We start from the raw sequence: 24,695 nt of genomic DNA, 5'->3' as shown, positions 1-24,695 counted from the left end.
AGCTCCCTGCCATCCTTCCATGGGGCTGAAGCACACAAAATCTACACACCTGATCCCCCCCACCCCTCCCGGCTTTGGTAGGGGGGGGGGGGAAATGAGGGAGGGTCTTTCTCCTCCTTAGACGGGGCCCACATCAGGGAAGGTTTTTTTGTTTCTCACTTGTGTGCGGCCTCCCGACTGATTTTTCGGTGGGTCAGCACCTCCCCCCCGCCCCGACCCCAAAAAGGTGCCCTGCCTGTTTTACCTCTTCTCACTGGATTTAGAGTTTTTCTATATTCATGCTGAGAGCTTTCCAGACAGTCGTCTTAGGCATTTCGTCGGAGATGTTGATCTCTGAAGGGTCGTCCCTGCAACAAACAGGAGAGGCCTGGTTCACCAGGATCGCTGCTGGCTTAAGCGCGGGCTTATCTTTAAGCACCTGAAGTCGACAAGCCTGCCCACATGAACCCTTGACTTTAGGAACCAACCCTGAGAGGGGCTGAGCCTCTACGGGGCGGGCTGGGAGTGATGGGTGCCCACAGGTGGTGCACATCTGTGCATGCCTCTGTGCATATAACAAAATTTATTCCGCACATAGGAGCAAAAATTAGAGGGAACACTGACAGGACCCAATATGGCAGAACTGCAGCCAGCTGTTCTTGAAGAAAGCTTTTGTGTGAAATGTGATGCCCTGCACAGAGTCAGCACATGGCGTCATGGTCTACGCGCCCATTTTGTTAACTCGGGCGTCCCCAGTGCAAAGAGCAAACCGGTTGATCCTTCGGGCAGCCTTCATCTGACCGTCCCAGTCTGGGGGCACCAGAGAGGGGGCTGGTCTGGGAGGGCTTGAAACTTCAACTGAGAGCAGAGGACTGCCGGGTGCGCTCGGAAGAAGCAGAGCCCCACAGATCGAGTTTCCTGCGAGTTTGGAAACGACAGGGCAGCCGCCAAGCGGGAAAATGACTGCAGCAGCGTATCCAGCAGAGGAGCAGGGGGCATGATGCATGTCTTGGAAGCCGATGCTGCCGGGGGGTTGCTCTTAACGCCTGTGCTGATGGAGCCAAGGGACTAGGAAATGGAATCCATCCGGATAGGACCTAGCTCAGCGCTTTTCACGTCTTTTTTTTCTCTGCTGAAGAAAATCGTTGCTGCCCAACAGAATGGGATTGGAGTGTGGGATCTGGACTGGGTCTGAGGAGGGAGTTTTGGGGTGCAAGAGGGGGCTCTGGCTTTGGGGGGCAGGGCTAGGGCAGGGGGGCTTCCCTCGAGCGACTCCCCATCAGCAGTGCAGTGGGCGGGGGGGGAGGGGCTAAAGCAGTTTCCTCTCTCTCCTGGTCCCGCAGACCATGCGGCCCCCAGAAGCAGTCAGCAGCAGGTTCCCAGCCAATGGGAGTGCGGAGACAGTGACTGAGACGGGGGAGGGGGCGGAGCCCTGTGCTCCAACCCCACCCCCACCTAAGAGCCGGGCCTACTGCGGCCACTTCTGGGGCGCAGCGCAGGACAGGCAGGGAGCTGCCTCAGCCCCCCCCCCGCTGCTCACCTGACCCCCCTGCAGCCATGAGAGCCAGGGCCCAATAATCCTGCAGCCCGGAGTTTGAAACCGGCTGCTCCAGCTCCCACATCACACTCTCCGGCTAAAGATCACTCAGCACTTTGCCAAGGGAGACGATTAACCCCCTTTTCCAGATGGGGAAGGGAGTCAGGGGACCCCCCCAGTCACCCAGCCACCCAACGGCAGAGCCAGGTGTAGATTTGGGACCTCCCGCATCCCTGCTCGGTGCCTTGCCCCCCAAACAGCTTCCTCGCAAAATGCAAAGGTACCTTAATTGTCACATCCACCGCCAGATCTTGGCTTCAGTGGGTTTTCCCATGAGGAAGGGGTGAGAACCCTCACATCACTTTCATGTCAGGACATGTCAGCCACTGGGTTCTGCCTAGCGGGGGTTGTCAACACGGATCAATGGGGCGCCTTGCTCTGACGGCTCTTGAAAAAACCTTTCACACCCTCATCGTTCTCCTTACGAACAGAGCCGGTTGGGGAAACGTTGGCAAAATGGCTTTCCATCGGAAAGGGCCGTTTCGGCGGAACCGATTTTTTTCCCGACATTGGATCCGTTGTGGGAAACGTTGCACGTTCCCGTTTTGACATGGTCGGAACACCACGCGGCCATTTTCATTTCAAAAGTACGGTTTTTTCGGTTTGTTTTGAAATGGACTTCATTTTTAAAAAATCGTAAAAAGGGTGAAACAGAATGTTGCAATTAACTCAACCCTATTGATTTTTTTTAAATCATTTTACAAAATAATTCAAAAATTAGGCTTTCTTCCCCAATTACGGGTGGGGGAAAATGGAAATTTATCACAGGATGGAAAACCTGTTTTCCAACCAATTCTATTTAATACACGTCTGCTCTCAGAGCGGTTAACAAGGGAAGGGTCCGTGTTAGGAACACTATTACAGATGCTGGAGTTTCTCTCTACACCCTCAATCTGCCCGGAGAGTCCAAAACGGTGTAATGGCCTCTGTGTTTATTGGAATATCAAGGGCATTTAAATAGGCAACACTGGGAGAAAGTCGAGCTATTTGTTTATTGTTGGGTTATAATGACGGGCTTGGATGTTTAAAGGCTCCAAGGGAATACATTAGAAGGAGCATGGCCAGCAGATCTAGAGAAGTGACGATTCCCCTTTATTCAGCACTGGGGAGGCCACATCTGGAGTATTGCGTCCAATTCTGGGGCCCCCATTATAGAAAGGATGTGAATGCAATCGAGAGAGTCCAGCAGAGGCAACCAATATGATGAGGGGGCTGGAGCACATGACCTACGAGGAGAGGCTGAGGGATTTGGGCTTGTTTAGTCTGCAGAAGAGAAGAGTGAGGGGGGATTTGAGAGCAGCCTGCAACTTCCTGAAGGGGGGTTGCAAAGAGGCTGGAGAGAGGCTGTTCTCAGGGGGGGTAGGTGGCAGAACAAGGAGCAATGGGCTCAAGTTGCAGTGGGGGAGGTCTAGGTTGGATATTAGGAAAAACAATTTCCCTAGGCAGGTGGGGAAGCGCTGGGCTGGGTTCCCTAGGGACGGGGTGGAATCTCCATCCCTAGGGGTTTAAGTCCTGGCGTGACACAGCCCTGGCTGGGTTGATTGAGTTGAGTTGGTCCAGCTTTGGGCAGGGGACTGGACTCGATGACTCCTGAGATCTCTGCCCGCCCTGGGGTTCTAGGATTCTATGAATTCCCAAATCACACTGACATGCAGCTTCGTTGGCCTGCGGGGACAATGCCAGCCGAGAACACTGATGCTTGGATTGACAGCAATACAGCAGAGCCACGAAGATACACGCGGAGCAAAGGACGTGACAATTATTAATACCGGGGGGATCTTCTTAGCAAATTGTACCTGCTATTGTTATTTCGTCCGGGAACGGTCAAATATTTCGTTTTCCCCAACGGTAACTGAATTACATTTTCTTCAGCTGCTTCCATCATTTTCTCAGCCTCCTGTTTAAAAAACGACCAAACAAAACAAGTTCTTTCCCTGTTGTGGAAGAAATGAAGGGTAGGCATACTAGGTTCTCTCTGCAGGCCAGGGTACAAGTTAAATAGAACCGTGAGAACAAAGGGTGCTAGATCTTCCAATAGCAACATGTATATAAAAAAAAAAACCTGCCCAAACAAGACAGTCCAGGATGAGAGGATAAACCACATGTGACCAGCTATAAAGGCATTGTGATACTACAGAGATGTGTATGGTATAAAAACCTGTCGAGCAGACAGGAAGATTTACCCAGCATTGCTCGGATCCTTAACTCCAAGTTTTGTTTTTCTTCACTTAAATCATTGTTTTGTGGTGGAGTAGGAGATGAGGGGTTCAGACTTCAGGCTCCTCAAGCCCTTCTTTGGTTTGACCCCCCTCTCAAAAATTATTGCCCACCCCTAACTGAAATCCTCCAGTGTGCACTTAATAAAAAACACTTTTGGGGTACGTCTACACTACAGCGCTAGTTCGAACTAACTTAGTTCGAATTAGTTAATTCGAACTAAGCTAGTTCGAACTAACGCATCTAGAACTAAAAACTAGTTCGAACTAGCGTTTTGCTAGTTCGAACTAGCAAGTCCACATTGAGTGGACTCTGAACAGGGCTTAAGGATGGCCGGAAGCAGTGCCGGCAGGGCATAAAAGGAGGACTTAGAGCATGGAGATGCTGTCTCAGGCTAGCCGAGGGCTGCGCTTAAAGGGTCCCGACCCCCACCCCGGACACACAGTTCTAAGGGGTGCCCCGCTTGCAAAGAAGTTCTGGCTTGGAGTGCCCTGAGTGCCCACACTGGGCACATCACACCACTCGGCCATCAGCCCAGCTGCACTTGCCGCAGGCTGCCATCTGGGGAGAGGGAGTAATTGGGGGGCTGCAGGAGAGCTTCCACCCCCAGAAGCCCGCAGAGCCAGCCCAGTCCTCCCCATCGGGGGCTCGTACCCCATTCCTCCCTCACCTCCTTCCACTTACCCTTCCTTAGCCCCCCTTCTTATTGATGTACAAAATAAAGATAACGTTTCTTCCAACATTGACTCTGTCTTTATTGAAAAAAAACTGGGGGAGACTGGGAAAAGGAGGTGGGAGAGGGGAAGAGAAAGGCTGGGAGAGGGGAGGGCAACTAACATGATCAGGGGTTGGGAACAGGTCCCAGATGAAGAGAGGCTACAGAGACTGGGACTGTTCAACTTAGAAAAGAGGAGACGGAGGGGGACAGGATAGAGGTCTCTAAAAGAAGGGGTTGGGTGGAGAGGGTGCATTCAGAAAAGTTCTTCCTGAGTTCCCATAAAGAAGGACTAGAGGACACCAAAGGAAAGGAATGGGTAGCAGGCTACAAACTAGTAAGAGAAAGTTGTTCTTCTTGACAAAGCAAATAGTTAACCTGTGGAACTCCTTGCTGCAGGAGGCTGTGAAAGCTAGAACTAGAACAGAGTTTAAAGGGAAGTGAGATCAAGTCATGGAGGTTGGGTCCATGGAGTCCTATTAGCCAGAGGGTAGGAGTGGTGTCCCTGCCCAAAGTTTGTGGAAGGCTGGAGAGGGATGGCACGAGACAAATGGCTTGGTCACTGTCTTCGGTCCATCCCCTCCAGGGTCCCTAGGGTTGGCCGCTGTTGGCAGACAGGCTACTGGGCTAGATGGACCTTTGGTCTGACCCAGGACGGCCATTGTAAGCTCAGGGCTCAGTGTCGGGGGTCTCAGTGGACCCCCTTGATTTTCATGCACACCTGCTCCTGGGTGGCCAGGCTGGCAGCTCTCCTGCCCTAGACGGCCACTTTCCTGTGCCTAGTGCGGAGATCGTGGACGAGGTCCACGATGTCCGCACTAGCCCAGGAAGGTGCCCGCCTCTTGCGGTCCAGGGCAAACTCCCGGGAGCCGCCAGCCTGGTCCCGGCAAGAGGGGGTGGGCTGGGGGGCATCGGGTGGGTGGCTCTGTGCCGTGCCAGGTGCAGGGTCTGCTAGCTGGGTGCTGGCAGGCTTGCACCTGGCACGGGCACCGTAGCCAGCCCGTGCCCCTTTAAGGGGTCCGGGGCCGGGAGGGGGGCATAGAGTTTCCCTGGTGTTGGCCAGAGTGGCCACCAGGGAAACCTGGGGAGGGCTAGCCTCCCACTAGTTCGAACTAAAGGGCTACACAGCCCTTAGTTCGAACTAGCTAGTTCGAACTAGGCGTTAGTCCTCGTAAAATGAGGTTTACCTAGTTCGAACTAAGCGCTCCGCTAGTTCGATTCAAATTCGAACTAGCGGAGCGCTAGTGTAGCACCTATTAAAGTTAGTTCGAACTAACGTCCGTTAGTTCGAACTAACTTTGTAGTGTAGACATACCCTTGCTTACCATCAGGTCCCGTGTAAATAATTGTTACCCGCGGGGAACACCCAGTGTGCATCTCTCTCTCATTGATAAAGGGAGCTTACCAGATACGTTTTCCCTATGTAAAACTTTTACACAAAGGCAGGTTTATTTGGGGGCGGGTCTGGATCCCATTTGCGATTGGTTTCCTGGGAGCTGAGTCCTAGATCTGCGTCCTCTCAGAGGGGAAGTGGTTTGGTGTCTGCACTGCGCTGCAGGGGGGCGGTAACCCCAACTCTGTGCCTTGCCTGGGGGAGAGCAGAGGATCTGGCCCAGCAGGACAGGGTGGTGGGGAATCCCAGAGAGCAAGAAGGCGGGTGTCAGTGGCATGATCAGCGCACCGGGGAACAATCCCAAGGGCACCCCGCCACACACTCATTGAACGTTACCTCTTCCTCCTTGGCTTGATTTTTGGCATCGTCCAGTTTTTTCTTCTTGCTTTCTGGCATGAGGTCATCCAGCCAGCTGAGCTCGCGCTTTGAGAAACAGAAATCCATGACTTGCCGGACAAAGACCAGAGCCAAGACCTGCAGGGATACACATGAACAGCCATTTGGTACAAAGGTGGCTCCGAGCTAGTCTTCAGACTAGTCTTCCCCAGTGATGTGGATCCGGATCCGAACGGGTCAAATGGACCAAGTCAGTTACGGTCCCCCTCAGTTTTCAGGGTCAGAGTAGGGATGTGAATGGTTCACCGGTAAGCCTTACCCTTAACGGGTGAGACTTAGCGGTTACGGTTAGCCGATAGGGGATGGCGCAAATTTTGTGGGAGACGTCCCCTTCCGAATCTCCGCCAACCTCCTCATTCTCCTCCAATTAAACCTGCCTTTCCTCAGGTTTAATTCAGCATTCAAGGTTCAATTAAAAACTATTTCTACTATTTTTCATTGCAAACAGTATTTCAGCTATGTGATGGGCAAAATAGGCTTTTGTGGGCTAGCGTGGGAACTTCATCACCCTTTATAACAGTGTTTCCATGGGAAAATTCCAAGCAACCGACTTTCCAACGAACTTTTGGAACACCGCCCGTTCGTAAGTTGGAGACTCCCTGTATATATTTGCAGCCTTTGCCACTTTCACATTAACTAGATCCTCTTCGGAGGACACAAAGCCCCAGAACAGGGACAGAAAGGATATGTCTAAACTGCAGAGTTTTTCTGGGATTATCCCGGAAAACTCTGCCACATCCAAAGAATGCGTCTGCTCTTCCGAATGAATTTTTTCAGCATCTCTGTAAACCTCATTTTACGAGGAAGAAGGATGCTCTGAAAAAGGGCTTTTCCTGACATTTGGCCTAGTGTAGACAGGCCATATATCGGAAAAGCCTCTTCTGAAAAAAGAAGTGGAAAAAGATACACAAATTACGGTTCACAATTTGCGTATCTTTTTCCGGAAGACTATGCAGTCTAGACACAGCCGAAGAGGCAGGTGGTCACTAAGACCCAGTGATGTCCCAAATTTTCGGATGCCCCTACAAATTCTGTATATGGGTGAGGATGACCCTCAGGGAAGCAAGCCAGACACTGCAAGATCCTTCCAGATTCTCGAACAAAACCGTGCATCGCACGCTGCGGCCGACGAGGTGTCTATCGATGCCGCCCATCCCGCCGGTAAAGAGAAAACGTTTTTACCATCATGGGGAAGACGATGGCCGCGGGAGAGGCTTTGATGACCCAGAGTAAGACAAGGCAGGTCAGCTGGATGACGGTGAAGAGATGGACTTTTCGCAAGGGGACGTGCCGTAGGTAGATAAAGTCGGGCTGGTGTTTGGCCGGCATGCCGAACAGCTTCAGGCGATCGAAGAACTGGAAAAGACCGCGGACAGAAGACGTTCTGAGCACAGGGGCCTGCAAGCGCTGGCTAAGATTTGCATTTTTTGATTTAATTACACTCAGGAAAGAGAAATAGAAGCCTGTCCTTGAAAATACAAAATCTAGGAGGCTGTAAATTACCATATGCAAACCAGTGGGAGTCTGTGCTCCTCCTCCCACCCCTTCCCTGCAGTGGCTACATCGTGTGTCTCTACAGGTCTGTGATTCTACTACTGCAGGGGTCTCAAGTCCATGGCCATCTACAGACGAGAGCAGATTCACAATCCGCACCAGGAGACTGCGGCTTAGAGGGGGGAGCGCTCATCTTCGTCCCCCAAACCCCAGCCCTTCCTGCCACCACCCTGTCCTCTCCCACCTCCGACCACCCGACATGGGCCCCCCCAGGAATCCCGGAGGATGAGTGCCTTGGGAGAGGGATGGCTAGGGGCAGACAGCAGGGTGGTGGAAGAAAGGGGCAGAGCTTGGGAATAGGCACACCTCCTCAGGCCACCAGCTGCCCTAGGATGGATTGTGAATATATAGTCGACATGACCCATGGGTGGCGAGTTTGAGACCCCGGTACTACTGCCTGTAAGCTAACAGACCCGGTCCTTTAGCTCAAGCATAATAGACGCCCCATCTAGCTCTTCTACAGGAGGCCTTAGAGGTCTCTTTACAAAGGTGGCGTCATTAGCCTTTCACAGATGGGGAAACTGAGGCACGGGACAGGAAAAGACTTGCCCAGAAGGCCATAGCCAGGAATAGGACCTAGGTCTTGTGCAGGGGTGGACTAGAAACAGCCCACAGGCTACATCCAGGCTGCCAAGCTTTCCAATGTGGCCCACAGCCTGCCCTGCTGGGGCCCTCAGGCACGGAGCACCCTTAAAGCTGCTGGCTGCTCCATGTGACTCTCTGGTCATGCAAGGGGGGGGGGGCTTCACACACTACTCCTGTCCTCAGCACAATCTCTCAGCTCCTGCTGGCCAGGCTGGGAGCTGCTTGAGGGTGCTGCTGGGCTGCTGGCTGGGAGCTGCCTACGTAAATGCCTCCTGGCCACAGGCTGCACTTGGTACCCCTTCCTGCACCACAGCTCGCTGCCCCAGGTCACTACCCAAACCCTCTGCACTCCCCTCCCTCCATCCTATGCCAGAACTCCCTCCCAGACCCTGCACCCCCCTCCTAAACCTCTCCCCCAGGCCAGAATCCTCTCCTGCACCCACACCCGCTCCTGGCCCCTGCACCCAAACTCCCTCTCAGACCCCACCCGCCCTTGCACCCTAGTCCCCTACCCCGAGCTCCCTTCTGCACCCAACCCAGACCCCGCACCCCCTCCATTGGAAAACACGGCCTTTGACCCATTACCAAAATCTTGGAGTGCTCCCCCAATGCACAATTATTACCCACCCCTGGTCTTGTGAGCCCTAATTCAGGAGTCCCGCCATTTCCGCGCTATCTAGCAGACCGCTAGGCACTACAAAATCGCATACCTGAATTCCTCCGAGAGACGAAACGCCCATGTAAAGGAACACGCCATACAGCACCGGCATTGGGATAAACTGCAAGAGAGAGAAACCCTTGAACAGTAAATATCAGCCCTTTAGATAAGCTACGTTTTCCATGCTCCAGCTTTGTCTCAGAACGATTTTGGGGGTGATGGGAGGGTGGGAGAAGTTACCTCAGAAACAGCTCGGGGACTAGGCAACAAAAAGGCAGGTGAATTGTAATGTGGACATACGCAAAGGAATGCACATTGGAAACCATACTCAAACTGATGGACTGTGCCTAGACTGGCAAGTTTTTCCGGAAAATCAGCCGCTTTTCCGGAAAAACTTGCCAGCTGTCTACACTGGCCACTTGAATTTCCGGAAAAGCACTGACGATCTCATGTAAAATCATCAGTGCTTTTCCGGAAATACTATGCTGCTCCCGTTCGGGCAAAAGTCTTTTTCCGAAAGACTTTTGCCCAAAAGGGCCAGTGTAGACAGCATAGTACTGTTTTCCGCAAAAAAGCCCCGATTGCGAAAATGGCAATCGGGGCTTTTTTGTGGAAAACCGTGTCTATATTGGCCACGCTTTTCGGCAAAAAGTGCTTTTGTGGAAAAGCATCCTGCCAATCTAGACGCGCTTTTCCGAAAATGCTTTTAACGGAAAACTTTTCCGTTAAAAGCATTTTCGGAAGTTCATGTCAGTGTAGACGTAGCCATGGGGATTAAATTAGCTGTTCCCACTTCAGAGAGAGATCTTGGAGTCACTCTGAAAACATCCTCCCCGTGGACAGCGGCCGGCAAACACGCCAACAGCTTGTGGGGAATCCTTCAAAAAGGGAGAGAGAATGAGACAGAGAATATCATATCGCCTTGGTATGAATCCATGGGACGCCCACCTCTTGAATCTTGCGTTCAGATGTGACCGCCTCATCTCCAAAAAGCTACCTTGGCTTTGGGAAAGGTTCTGAAAAGGGCAGCAGAAAGGACGAGGGGTTGGGAACGGCTGCCCTATGAAGAAAGATAAAAAAGACGGGGACTTTTCAACTTAGAAAAGAGGCGACGTAGTGGGGGAGAGGAGAGAGGTCTATAAAGTCCTGACCGGTGTGGAGGAAGTGAATAAGGAAGTCGGAAGGCAGTTCTGAAGAAGTGGGTAGGGTGAGCTGCCATTTGTGGGAATGCCCCTTGTAATCTTTTGATATCTTTTAGAAACATGCGTCTGTCTGTCTGTCTGTCTGTCTGTCTGTCTGAGAGTCGGTTTGTTCAAGAGCTCCTCCTAAGCGGTGAGAGCCAGGGCCACCACATTGGCCAGGCAGCCTCCTCTTCTCCTAACTCCAAGCAAGGCCAGAGTTTGGTTGTGCCAGGACAACGGGATCTGCTGGGAATGGGACTGGTTTCCATAACATGGAAAGGGAGGGGCTGTTCCAAGGGATGTGATGTTGAGAGTGGGGGCAGCCGCACCACCAAGGGCGTGGACAGAGGGACTAGGGCACCGCCATCTTGCCTGCCAGCACGCCAGGTAAGTAGCCCCCGCTGCCCTAAACCCTTCCCCCACCCCAGGCCCTGGCTGCATCACAGCGGGGCGGGGGGGGGAGAGAGAGGCGGTTAGGGGGAGAAAGAAGGCACCTGGCAGCTGGGGGAAGGGTTGTGAGGAGACAGGAGGTCCCTGTGCCAGCAGGGGGGTTGGGAGAGAGAAAATCCAGTAGAGCTGCCAGATGGTTTCCACGAAAATACCGGACACACTTGACATGACATCCCAATCTACATTCCGTCTTATTTAGAAAATCCCCGACATTCCTATTGTCTCATTTCTATTTTCTCAATTTGTTTCCCGAACAGAAAGCTCAAATACTGGACTGTCGGGTTCAAAACCAGACACCTGGCAACCCTACTGGCCAGGGGAAGAGAAAGCTCTGCCGAGAAGACCCCTCCACACTCCACATCCCCAGGCCCCTCTCCCGAAGGACCTGGGCAATGCTGGGAAAGTCTTCTAGGATGTGTCTAGACTACAGGGTTCTGTCGACAAAAGTGGACTTTTGTCGACAAAACTGTACCTGGGTCTACACTACCGCCGAGTTCTGTCGATATAACATTGACAGAACTCGGTAGTTTTCTCGACGGTGGAAAACCTCATTCTACGAGGAATAACGCCTTTTGTCGACAGAGTTCTGTGGACAGAAGGCGTTATTGCGTCTACTCTGTCCTTTGCGTCTACTCTCATGTCGACAAAGTGGCTTGCTTTGTCGACAGAACTGGATGTCGTCTAGACGCTCTTTGTCGACAGAAGCTTTGACGACAGTATCTGTCGACAAAGCCTCTATCGACAAAAGCCTGTACTCTAGACATACCCTAATGTTTTTTGTAGGAACATGGGAGTTGCCAGACTGAATGAGACCTGAGGTCCATGGAGTCAGTCTCAGATGCACTAGAGGAAGTGCAAGAACCCAGAAATAGGCAAATGTGGGATAATCTCCCATGAAGCTCTTGTCTTAATTAATAGTTAGATTGGCTCAAAGATGGCAGCATAAGATTCTCTATATGTTTTTCTTGCATTATCTATTACAGCTCTGGATAATAATTGTTATCCCTATAAATGTTCAATTCCTCTTTGAATGTTACTAAGTTCTTGGTCTCAGAACCATCATGTGGCAGTGAGTTCCGCAGTGCAATTGTAACCCATACACCTAGTATGGGTCACTGTCCCAGGGAGGGGCACTTAGACCACTTACAGTGAGCGATAAGAACAAGGGAGCTCTATGGGGATAGCTGAGTGGTTTGAGCAGTGGCCTACTAAACCCAAGGTTGTGAGTTTAATCCTTGCAGAGGCTGTTTGGGGCAAAAATTCATCAGGGATGGAACTTGGTCCAGCTGTGAAGGCAGGGGACTGGACTTTCAAGGTCCCTTCCAGCTCTAGGAGATAGGCAATCTCCATGTATTTAATTTATTGCCTGAGCTGAGAGCCAGCTGGCTTTATAGCGCAAGTTGTAGAGGCGCCTATGCTGAGGTTCCAGGTTCAAACCTGCCCGGTGGCAGTTTCACAAACACAATATGCATCCATATTGCCCTGCTGAACTCTGGGGCTTTGTGCTCTCTTACCTTTAACACGGCGGTCATGAAGACAGAGCAGCCCATAAGCACAAAGATCATGAGGCCAGTGACTCTCTGCTCCCGTATCCCCAGAAATTTCGGCTGTTCTCCCGGAGCTGAGCAGCCGGACTCTAGTCTAAGGCTGTTCACGTGGGTGATGGATAGAACAGTTGCAGCCACGAACCAGGGCAGCCCCATTACAGAGCACACACCCAGCATTATCGCTACCATCAGAAGGTCCAGGTGGTAGCCACATCCTTTCTGCAGGAAAATACAATCCAATATTCATACAAGAAATAAGTCTGTCCAGTGTGGGTCATCGCTCGGGTGCCACCGGACTCCTGGTTGTTTTTTTAAGTTACAGCCTCACCCGGCTCCCGCACTGAGCTCCTAAAACACCGTTACCTTGAGTTTGTGCTCCTTTCGGTTTATGATCACCGCTGTGATTTGCTGGTCCATGAATACCAAGATGGTGCAGAGTAGAGCCGGGATGATGGCGGCTAACACCGTCCACCAGGGGTTGGGTCCTATCGGGCTAATAATCCACCCCCGGTCATCTCTTGTGGGCTGTGGGAAAACATACACACACAGCAGCATCAATGCCATTAGTTGGGGCAAATGCACCATCCTCAGTCATGGTTCGATCCATGCTCTCCTTCAACCCACACCTGCAAGATAGCACAGTGCTACTGTCTTCATTCGACCGTGGGACTCGAGAGAACATTTTCAAAACTAATTTCTGCACTTGGGAACCGAAGTCCCATCGATTTGGGCTCCTCAGGCCCAGGTCCTCAAAGATCGTCCTTACGCTCACGGATTCCGATAGAAGTTCAGTGCCTGCGTATCTTTGAGGCTCTAGGAGTAAGTGCCTAAGTCACTTTGAAAAGCAGGACTTAGGCTTCGACATCAATTTGGTATTTCTGAACATTTCAACCTTACCTAAGGTTCCACACAAAGTCTGTGGTAAGAACATCAGAGCATCCAGACTGGGACAGACCAAAAGTCCATCTAGCCCAATGTCCTGTCTTCTGACAGTGGCCAATGCCAGGTGCCCCAGAGGGAGTGAACAGAACAAGGAATCACCAAAATGATCCCTCCCCTGTAATCCACTTCAGCTTCTGACAAACAGAGGCCAGCGACACCGTCCCTGCTCATCCTGGCTAATAGGCATTGCTAGACCTAACCTCCATGAATGTATCTTGTTCTTTTTTGAACCCTGTTAAAATCCTGGTCCTCACAACATCCTCTGGCAAGGAGTTCCACAGGTTGACAGTGCACTGCATGAAGAAAAACTTCCTTTTGTATGTTTTAAACCTGTTACTTATTCATTTCACTTGGTGACCCCTAGTTCTTACGTTATGGGAACAAGTAAATACATTTTCCTTATTCACTAGCTCTTTTTTGAAACCGTTTTAAATCCTGGTATTCACAACATCCCCTAGCAAGGAGTTCCACAGGTTGACTGTGTACTGCAGTAGAGCAGAGAATTGAGCTGGTGTCCTTCAAACACCAAGTTCCCATCTATTTTACCAGGCTGTCTTTGCTCTCTGTTGTTTGCCCTATTATAAGAGCTCTGGTCGCGCCATTACATGAATTCTTTTGGTTGTTTTTTCACATCCTCCTTCTCCCATTTTGCTTGATGACCCTCATTTGAATAAGTCCCATTGTTCCAAAACCGACACCCCCCCCCCCCAGTCAGTTGGGGGCTTCTGAAATTCCACCCTGGAGTTGAAGTTTCAAGATCACTCAGGAGGGTCAGGGAAAAAATCAGCACAGAACTCACATCTCCGGGGTCCCCAGGTGTCCCTGTTCTAACCAATAGATCCCACAGCCGGGAATGGATTCCAGCAGCGTGTCTCAGTTTCTCCTGCCTCAATCACTAACCCTTACTCCTCGTGCAGAAATAGGAAGAGAATCCTGCAGTCCTTGACTTCTAGTCTGCCATCCATTAGACCGGGGGGTGGGCCAGATCTTCGTACTCTGCCCCTCCCATCAGCACAGTCTCGCAGCTCCTATTGGCCACTACCTGGCCAATGGGAGCTGCCTGGGCTATGCTCATGGTGCAGGCAGCATGTGGAGGGCTCCGCCCCTCCCCCTCCCCTGCAATGCTCCTGCTGGGCTGCTGGCTGGGAGCTACTTCATGTAAGCGCCTCCTGGCCAAAGCCTATATCTGGTACCCCAACCCCTCCTCCCACAACTCTCTGTCCCCCTCCCCTCTCCCGTCCTGCATCCTTGCCCCAGGTTCACCGCTCAAGCTCTCTGCATCCCCGCTCTTGCACCCATGCCCACTCCCAGAGCCTGCACCCCAATCTCCTGCCCTAGGTCACAACCGAAACCCCTGAACCCCTTCCTGCATCCCTGCCGCAGGTCACAACCCCCTCCTTCACCCAAACACCCTCCCAGACCCCACACTCCCTCTTTTACCCCAATCCTCCACCCCGAGCTCCCATCCCAGACCTCACACCTCCTCCATTAATATCATGGAAGAGTGCGGCCCTGGTCCCACCCCCCCCCGCCCTCCCCTTGAGCTAGACCACACTGCCTTTCACAAGGTCCAAGGCCATCACACGTGCAAGCTGTTCCGTGAAACCAAACCCACGTGACCCCCTTTGATTACCTTGAAGACACTAGGGACTTGCAGCTTTGGCGACGGGACGCCAATTAAGAAGTCCAAAACCACCATCGTGACGATGGTAAAGAAAACAGCAAAGTCGCTGGTCATGGCTCGGACCTGGGATGAGAAATTAGAGAGGCATTTGTTTGGACAAAGGCAAATGGGTTTCCCACTGGAATTCTTCCCCCTCCATAATACAACTGGAAAATGTGGGGGGGGGGGGGGGGTTCCTCTCTCGGGCACCATTTTGTGGGTCAAACAGGATAGTTCAGGCCAAACCCCTATTATTTCAATTTGGAAAAATCTGCTATGATGCTTCATGGGGGATGTAGTTCTATGCCCAAGCTCTCATTGTCCTCCATGGTCTGGGCTCTCAACCCAAACTACATCTCCCATGATACACTCTGATCTTCCCTCTTAGGGGGGTGGCAGTGCATCATGGGAGTCCCTGGCCATGATGCATCATGGGCGACGTAGTCTACCTGAGAAACCCAAATGACAGTGGAGGATGGGGACATGAGAGAACCACAGCAAAATGTATGACCAATCCTAATTTCCTCACAGCCTTGGTATGTATAGCCATATAGAGCGTACTGGCAATCAAAATAGGCCCAGGAAATGAGTTGAGAATGACCCTCCCCATGACGTCACCCCTGCGTGCCCCTCAAGCCCTGCCCCCTGCGTCATGTCCGGCACACGGCGCAGGCGGCGGGTCAGGCTCTGCATGCCGCATACAGCACGGACGCGGAGCCGCTCGGAGTGAAGGGCAACGGCATGTGGATATAACGGCCCATCGGACGATGGCCCACCGGGAAATTCCCGGTATCCCGCTGGGCCAGTCTGCTCCTGGTGTCCAACACCCTAGCCACTAGCCACATGTAGCTATTGGACCGGTTGAGTGTGGCTCATTGGCTACAACAGTAGCCGCCCTATTATTTAAATTTTCAGAACAACGTGGCTAGTTCGCTGCAGCGACTGCTGTGTCCGAACTGGTTAGACCCCACAGCCATGTGCACTAAGGAGAGAGGCCATGAAATGCTGGTCTTTCAGGACAGAGAAGGGTTGGCAGTTCGCCACTCTTTTCTACCTACTCTTGTCGGGAAATAGCGGCTGGTTTTAAACATCTTCAGCGTGCCGGACAGGATGAAGGTGGTGAAGAAGAGAATACAGGACCAGAAGAGGACATCTGGTGTGTAGGGGCCGTTATGCCCACAGGCGGGTCCGGTAAATTCTCCATGCATTTCCCAACATTCCTGGAGGAACAGGTAACCAAGACACCACCATAAACACGTATGATGCCCTTGGGGCACCACCAATGGGCCAAAGATGTGACATCTTTACAAAGGGATTATTTAAAGGCACAGTCGAAAGAGATAAAGCATTCAGCGATAAATCCTGCTATTCTTACATAGGCCACTGACTACAGGGTGCCGTTGGCTAAGGGTATACGGCTTTATTATGCAATAGGTAGCACCCTGTAGGAATGCTCAGAAGGGCTGTAATGATTCCTGGATATTCTTGTTACAAGTTTTGGTCGCTAACTCTTTTCCATTCAGAGATTTTAAGCCCCAAAGGGATGGCTACATCACTTAGGCGCGTCCACACAGCACCCGAAACTGGAAATTAGATACGCCATTTGCATTTCAAAATAGCTTATTTGGTGCCTCTACACAGAGCACCACATTTTGAAATAACGCACTCCTTTGAGCCGTCCCTTATCCCTTGAGGTTTACCGAGATGGTGAAAGAGCGCGCCTGTTATTTTGAAAAATATTTCGAAATAACGGATGGCTTGTGCAGACACGGGGTAGCTATTTCGGGGTACCGGAGATATGCCAAAACAGCTGTGCAGCATAGACGTACCCTTAGTAAGACCTCTGCTCACCTAACTCTGAACTTGATAGGAACAAACTATTAGTTACTTAAAGTCTCCACCCTGCAAAGACTTAACAGCTGAGAGTCATCACTCCGGGTGACGTTTTCAAGATTAACAAGTGGTTTTGTGAAACCTTAGAGCAGGGCTACTCAACTTTGGAAGCCCCGGGGACCACAATGCAAATATATATGCAAATATATATGCAAATATATGCAAATTGCTTCTTTCACACTGACAGGTATCAATACAAAGATTAAGGCAAGACTACACAACACGCAGGCCCCATTTAAGTCAGTTCTGTTGATATTAATGAAATGCAATATTTACCCGATTTCTACCTATATGACAGCACTTTTAATAAGCAATGACAGTCCAAGAATTTAACTACTAAAACTCATATCAATAGATGGCCATTATATTGACAACTTTTTTGTTTGTGTTGTTTTGTTTTGTTTGTGTTAAGCCCCACATAAACCCAAACTGCACCATGGGGCACAAACAAACATGTTGAGTAGCCCTGCCTTAGGGTGTGTCTACACGACAGCGTTATTTCGAAATATCTAATTTCGAAATAGTTAATAGCTTATTTTGAAATAATGCGTCTACACACAAAATGCATTTCAAAATAGCGTTTTTCTATTTCGAAATAGCACGCCCACCCTGAATGGACATTGAATCGCATTTAAGACTGGTGGGAACAAGTTCTGGCAGATTATCAGAAGTTATTTTGAGGCCAGGGCGGACAGCTGGGCACCCTGGGAAGTTCCGGAGGCCCCCTATTTCGAAATAAGCATCTACACAGCACTTATTTCGAAATAGCAATTTCGAAATTGGCGCTATTCCTTGTGGAATGAGGTTTACCAATTTCGAAATAAGCCCTCCGCTATTTCAAATTAATTTCAAAATAACGGAATGGCTGTGTAGATGCTAGGAAAGTTATTTCGAAATAACTGCTGTTATTTCGAAATAACTTTGCTGTGTAGACATACCCTTAGGCTGTGTCTAGACTACATGCCTCTGTCGGCAGAGGCATGTAGATTAGACAGATCAGCAAAGGCAAATGAAGCCGTGATTTAAATGATTGCGGCTTCATTTACATTTACATGGCTGCCGCGCTGAGCCGACAAACAGCTGATCAGCTGTTTGTCGGCTCGCACGCTAGTCTGTACGTTCCCCCTGTCGACATCAAAGCCCTTTGTCGGCAGCCCCGTTATTCCTCGTGGAATGAGGTTTACCGGGGCTGCCGACAAAGGGCTTTGATGTCGACAGGGGGAACATCCAGACTAGTGCGCGAGCCGACAAACAGCTGATCAGCTGTTTGTCGGCTCAGCGCGGCAGCCATGTAAATGTAAATGAAGCCGCGATCATTTAAATCGCGGCTTCCTTTGCCTTTGCTGAACAAACAAATCTACATGCCTCTGCCGACAGAGGCATGTAGTTTAGACGTACCCTTAGAGACTCACCAAAATATATACAACCATGAGCTTTCATGGGCAAAACCCACTTCCTCAGATGAATCGGAGTGAAAGATCTAATGAAGTGGGTTTTACCCATGACAGCTCATGAGTCTGTATATTATGTTTAGTCTCTAAGGTGCCACAGGACCAGAGCCGTCCCAAGCTACGGGCTGACCAGGCTACCGCCCAGGGCGCCCCATTGTAGGAGGTGCCGTACAGGGCTGCCGGACTTGGCGGGGGCAGGGCCAGGCATGTGCTGGTGCCCCGCATGCTCCGGGTGCCCGGGGTCCAGAGGCGCCACACACCCAGAGGCGCCTGTGCCACACTCCCAGGGGCAGCACCGCGCTCCCGGGACTCAGGGCACACAAATGGCTCGGGCCAGCCCTGCACAGGACCCCTTGTTATTTTTAAAGCTACAGACTAACACGGCCCTCACTTCCTGCAGCTCCCACTGGTCAGGAATGGGAGGTGATGAAGGTGGCGGAGAGGAGAAGTCAGGACAAAAAGGGGACATCTGGTGTGTAGGGACCATACAAGCCGCGACCCAAAGTTTGAAAGCCTCTGAAATAAAGTAGGTTTCCAAATGAAAAGTGCAACCAACAAACCAAGCGCAGCACACAGAAAAACCCAAAACCATTGGTTCCAAAAATGTCACAATGGGAAATTTTCAGAAAATTTAAATTGCCTCAAAATGCAACTTTCCAATAGAAAATGAATAGAAAAGAAAAATAGAAAATAACAGCAAGCTGGAGTTGCATCTCTTAAGTTGACTTTCTCCGGGAGGATAGACCCGGCCTCACTAAGGGTGTATCTAGACTACAGAGTTTTGTCGACAAAAGTGGACTTTTGTCGACAAAACTACACCTGCGTCTTCACTACCGCTGAGTTCTGTCGACATAACATCGACAGAACTCAGCAGTTTTGTCGACGCTGGTAAACCTCATTTTACGAGGCATAACGCCTTCTGTCGACAGAGTTCTGTCGACAGAAGGTGTTATTGCATCTAGGGTTGTGTCTAGACTACAGGGTTTTGACGACAAAGCAGCTTGCTTTGTCGACAGAACTGAATGTAGTCTAGACGCTCTTTGTTGACAGAAGCTTTGTCGACAGTATCTGTCGACAAAACTTCTGTCGACAAAAGCCTGTAGTCTAGACGTACCCTAAATTAGCACAGCGAAAAAGCAGAACTAACATTAGTGGGAGAGATGGTTCTTTGAACCGCGACGCCCTTCGGATCTGTAACACGCCACAGAGACGCGCACAGAGGCCGGGGCACTTACCCTGACGGTGAGGTTCGCCCACTCAATTGCAGAAGGGACAATCTTCCTGTCGCTCCAGTACTGCAGGGTTTGATTGCTGGGGTTGTTGGGCACGGCACACTTACAGCTAGGAGCAGAGGAAACATTTGAGAGTTAAAGTCTCATAGAATCATAGCACGTTGGAACGGGAAGGGACCTCGAGAGGTCATCGAGTCCAGTCCCCTGCCCTCGCGGCAGGACCAAGCACCAACTAGACCATCCCTGATCGATGTCTGTCCAACCTGCTCTTGAATATCTCCAGTGATGGAGATTCCACAACCCCCCTGAGCAATTTATTCCAGTGTTTCAGGTAGAAAGCTTTTCCTAATGTCCAACCTCCTTTGCTGCAATTTAAGCCCAATATCAGAAGAGCGGGACTCCTCAGCGACCACAGAACCTCACTGCATAATAAATCTACCCAGCTATTAACGGGGCGGGGGGAGGGAGGGAAGAGGCTAGGCTGTATTCTTCGCAATCAAAAGCAAAGCCAAGACTGTTTTACGAGCTGTGACAGAGCCAGACCTGTGGGCCCACAGCAGACTGGCCACTGGAGAAGCCATTTTCTCTTCCCTGAGAAGGGAAGGCTGCAGAGCAATCAGGTGGACCCTCGAGCCAATTAAGAGCCTGCCAGAAGCAAGAGAGAGACAGGCCAGTCAAAGCCCCTGCGGCCCATTCAGGACCTGGTTTAAAAGGCTTCCCTTCGGGGAGGGCAGGAGGCCAAGGACTGGGAGAGAGGAGGTACAGGGGAAGAGCAGAAGGACGCGGTCTGGTACCAGGAGAAAGCTGCTGGAAGAGCTGGTTGGGGAAGTGGCTGAGGGAAAAGCAGGTCTGGTGATGGAGGAAGCACTACCTGTTGCCGCTGCCTGTAGGGTCCCTGGGCTGGAACCCGGAGCAGAGGGCGGACCCAGGTTGCCCCTCCCCTTCCAGGAACATGGCGCTGCCCCCCATCTGACTTTGTCCAGGGGCGTGGCAATTCTGCCCCTTCCCCGCCCCGTTGACGAGAACAGCTTTAGAACAGAGAACAGGCGAACTCACTAGTAGAAGGTCAGCTGGTCGAGTTGGCTGTGCATGTGGAAGGGGTAGGTCTCTCCTAGTGCTATTAGTTTCTCCAGGGCTTCGTAGATGAAAATAATGCAGATCAAAGAGGCGAAGGCTTCTTCCGTGAAGCGAGTGATGTAGCGCACCAGGGAGCTGGAGTCCGTTGCCACAAGGACGATGCACATGAAAGCCGTCCACAATCCAATACTGGTTCTCAGGGAAAGGTAGGAGAGGGCGTAGTCTCTGGAAAAAGGAGCGAGGGACACGCACTAAAGATCCGAATGAGCAAGCAGGCGCTCAGTGGTCCTTGACTGGCACAGGAAATTGGGAAGGATTTTATTCATGCATCAAAACTCTTCTGAGGACCAATTAAATGCATCACTGCTCCACCAGCCAATGACAGCGACCTGCCAAGGATGCAGGCCGAGCTGAGAAGACCTCACTTCCTATGATTATTAATCTTTCCTGTTCTCATAGCAACTAGCAGCGGCCCAGTTCAGCCAGGCCCTGGACACGTCGATATTAAAATTTCCATCTTTGCCCCGAAGCACGTACCGTTTTCAAACACGCGCTTGCATCACATTAAGAATGGTAGTAGAATCCTTAATCTGAATGGGATTCATTCGTATGGCCGGCAGGAAAGTTTCCCGCAAAACGACTTTTCGCTAGAAAACTGGATGTTCGGGGGTTTTTTTAATGAAAGTGTCAGCTTCCCACAGAAAATTTTGAATGTTCATTTTTTTAAAAAGCCTGAAAGCCTAAGAATGCAGCCAAAAGTCAAATATTTCACTGTTCGGACAAAAATTTTCAGTATTCACATTTCGACCTCCCCACCCAAAAAAAATCGGGATTCTTTCCAGGGAAGCCTCCCCACACTCATGTTTCCATCAGCTCTACTAGTTACAGTGATTCCTCATTTCACACTATCGAGATGTTTCAGAAAATGATCATGTTAAGTGAAAACGTGTTACGGGGGGTCAATTTTCCCATTGAAAATAATGGAAAAGGTGGGGGTTACGTTTCAAGCGGTTTGTTGGGACCGGGACATAAAGTTGGGGGAGAAAGGGGACTGGGTTACAGTAGGGAGGGGAGGTGTTTGGTTCTGGGGAAGGGAAGGGGAGGAGAGAGGAGGGGAATTGGGTTGGGAGTATGCTCCGTGACGGGTCTGCCGGGACCCGCACTGCATCCAGTGAGGGGGGGTCAGCGAGGAACGGCACGGCGAGCAGCAAACCCTCTGCCGCTTTGCAGGGAGGCGGGGGAAGCCCCGCATGGCCACCAGCAACAGGCCAGCTGGGGAAATCGTGTTATTCCGGGGACGGTCGTGTAATTCAAAAAACGTTCCCTCAAAAAAAATCGTGCTATCGCAAAAACGTTTTAAGCAGGCACATGTTAAATGAGGAATTACTGTATATGCTTAAAGTTAAGCACGTGCATAAGTGTTTCTAGGGTCCAGTCCTAAAAAACAGGACATGAGACAGTGGATGAGACAAACTAGCATTTGCAGATGTGGGCTAAGAACTGAGAACGTGCGTAACTTTAAGCACCTGAGCAGCGCATCCATGGCCCATGAAAGTCAGTACACTGTTCACCATTCTAGTTTTTATTAACTCAACGAGGGTATGTCTACACAGCAGGACTAAAGTTGGAATAAGCGACGCCACTTCAGCTATGTCAATTGCGTAGCTTAAGTCAAAATAGCTTATTTCGACTTTTGGTGCTGTCTGCGCCGCAGGAAGTCGAAGAAAGAGCACTCTCCCTCCGACTTCCCTTACTCCTCGTGAAAGGAGGGTTGCCAGGAGTCGGAGTAAGAAATCCTCCAGCTCGACATTACTTCGAAATAACGGCTTGCGGTGTAGACGCGCTCTTTGTTATTTGGAATAACGTCAGTTATTCCGAAGTAACGCTGCTGTGTGGACATATCCTGACAAATTACTGTATACCAGTCTTGCACCATCACCCATGAAGCCAGCAGTGTTTTATTTGCATCAAACAAACCAACTCTGCCTTTCTCATTTGTTCTTTTTTTAAAAAAACAACACGTTTTCCCTATTACCCATTTACTCTGCCCCCTGGCTATCTGGATGGATTCTTTACAGTCTAAGGAGAGCACGGTCTGACCTGCAAAACTTGAACAAAATCTTTTCAAACACCAGCACCGGTCCGGTACTTCCTAAGATCGTGAGGGGCTGTCCGGCAAACAGCGAGTACACAACGCCTGTCATGGAGGCTCCAAATAAGGATTCGATTGCGCTCTGAAGTTAAAAATGACAAGCAACGTGTTTAATGTTTAATACACATTGGGGCTGAGTCTCATTTACACTAAATCCACTTCACTTTGCTCGGCCAGCGCTTAAGAGGGGTGTAAACTATAGTCACACCATTTAAAGGTGAGTAGACGCTGCCGGAGAATTATACGCAGCCATGATGGACAATTCAGGTTAGGGATGTGAACAGAGCCGCCCTTATCGACTAATTGAATAGTCAACGCAAATTGCATCGAGTATTCGATTAGCCAATTCATCTAAATTTCACATCCCTAATTCAGGTGATTATTTTCAAAAGAGCCAAACACCTGGTCAGATTTTTAATGGGAATCCAGCACCCAAATCCCAGAGTTGGTATGAAAATCCCAGTTGGGCTTTCTTTTCTTGCCTTTTACATTACTGAATAGCCGTATGCCGCGTATGGGTGTAGTAATACTAAGGGACTTTATTTGCTGACCAAGGATGTCCTTCCCAGTCCCATATTCCTTTTGCTGGAACGATATATGCTGCCTCAGTTTCCCCATCTGTACAACGGGGATAATGAGAATGCCTTCTTGTGTAAAGTGCTCTGAGCCCTATTGATGAAAAGTGCCAGAGACGCGCTAGGGATGAGAATTATGTACGGACAGCAGCGTATTGGATTTAATTAATAAAATCTGCAAACGCCTCTTCCTTCCTCACGATTTTAGACCATTGCGGGGGGGGTTGGAATCCCTCCCGTGAAAAGTCCTGCCCTATCAAAGAGCACACGCCCCGTGCTGAACGATAGTGCCGTAGGCTCACGGCGTTCGCTTGCGAACCTTTCCCCACACACGTAGCCCGTGAGGAGGGGGAGAAACCGTAACCCTGGCAGACAGAAGAGGAGGGGGTTGTGCTGCCTAACACAACGCGATGGGAAAGCAAAATGACAGTGGTGGTGGTGAGGGTGTGGAGAGGGCCAATAAAGAAAAGTTATTTATTAGTTCCCTAAATAGAAGAACTAGAGGACACCAAATGAAATTAATGGGGAGCAGGTTTAAAACGAATAAAAGAAAGTTCTTCTTCACACAGCGCATAGTCAACCTGTGGAACTCCTTGCCAGAGGAGGCTGTGAAGGCTAGGACTATAATAGAGTTTAAAGAGAAGCTAGATAATTTCCTGGAGGTTAGGTCCATAAAAGGCTATGAGCCAGGGGATAGAAATGGTGTCCCTGGCCTCTGATTGTCAGAGGCTGGAGAGGGATGGCAGGAGACAAATCGCTTGATCATTGTCTTCGGTCCACCCTCTCTGGGGCACCTGGTGCTGGCCACTGTCGGCAGACAGGCTACTGGGCTAGATGGACCTTTGGTCTGACCCAGTTTGACTGTTCTTATGTTCTTATGACAGGAGCCGTCGGCGAGGGTCCAACGCAGGAGCAGAGCCATCGGCCTCTCCGTAACAAACCGCATCATGGCGCCACCTGTATTCGCACTCACACTAGCGTACCAACCTGTCTAAGGCAGGGGTAGGGAACCTAAGGCCCGGGGGCCGGATGTGGCCCCCGGTTTGCCTGGATCCGGCCCCTGCGGCTCAGGCCCCCCAGCACTGGAGAGCCTGCACTGGCGTTCCAGCCCCTCCCTCCACCCCCCACAGGGCTGGAGCACACACTAGCCTGCCCCCCCCCCCGCTCCCCGGCTCTGGTGCACGAGGGGAATGTGGGGAGGGTCTTTCTCCTTCCCAGACGGGGGCCACGCCAGGGTGGTTTGTTTTTGCTTCTCATTTGTGTACGCCCCCCTCCCGACTGATTTTTCTGTGGGTCAGCGGCCCCCGACCCAAAACCGGTTCCCTTCCCCCGGTCTAAGGGTGCGTCTACACCTCTGCTACCGCGGCAACGGCCGGAGCCCTCGGCCCCTTTGAATAGCCACTGCTCCGTGCAGCTTTCTGGGCCTGGGGCCGGGAGG

At 50.9% G+C, this 24,695-nt stretch overlaps 1 protein-coding gene across 2 annotated transcripts in view; it reads right to left on the bottom strand.

The window, feature by feature from the left end:
* SLC4A8 (solute carrier family 4 member 8) overlaps positions 1–24,695 on the bottom strand; it is a 78,873-nt gene that overhangs the window by 5,753 nt on the left and 48,425 nt on the right. For both annotated transcript variants that reach the window (XM_075901677.2, XM_006122693.5), the window contains exons 13-24: positions 22,631–22,764; positions 20,510–20,755; positions 19,457–19,562; positions 15,936–16,097; positions 14,848–14,961; positions 12,636–12,797; positions 12,240–12,491; positions 9,147–9,215; positions 7,480–7,653; positions 6,238–6,375; positions 3,373–3,473; positions 245–347 (exon numbers count right to left, since the gene is read on the bottom strand). In XM_075901677.2, the coding sequence (XP_075757792.2) occupies positions 260–347; positions 3,373–3,473; positions 6,238–6,375; positions 7,480–7,653; positions 9,147–9,215; positions 12,240–12,491; positions 12,636–12,797; positions 14,848–14,961; positions 15,936–16,097; positions 19,457–19,562; positions 20,510–20,755; positions 22,631–22,764 (1,746 nt within the window). In that variant the 3' untranslated portion in view covers positions 245–259. The remainder of the gene's footprint in view (positions 1–244; positions 348–3,372; positions 3,474–6,237; positions 6,376–7,479; positions 7,654–9,146; positions 9,216–12,239; positions 12,492–12,635; positions 12,798–14,847; positions 14,962–15,935; positions 16,098–19,456; positions 19,563–20,509; positions 20,756–22,630; positions 22,765–24,695) is intronic.

The sequence above is a fragment of the Pelodiscus sinensis genome, chromosome 31 (genome assembly GCF_052426305.1).
Source record: "Pelodiscus sinensis isolate ZL-2025 chromosome 31, ASM5242630v1, whole genome shotgun sequence".
NCBI lineage: Eukaryota > Metazoa > Chordata > Testudines > Trionychidae > Pelodiscus > Pelodiscus sinensis.
This window is presented reverse-complemented; position numbering and strand designations above follow the sequence as displayed.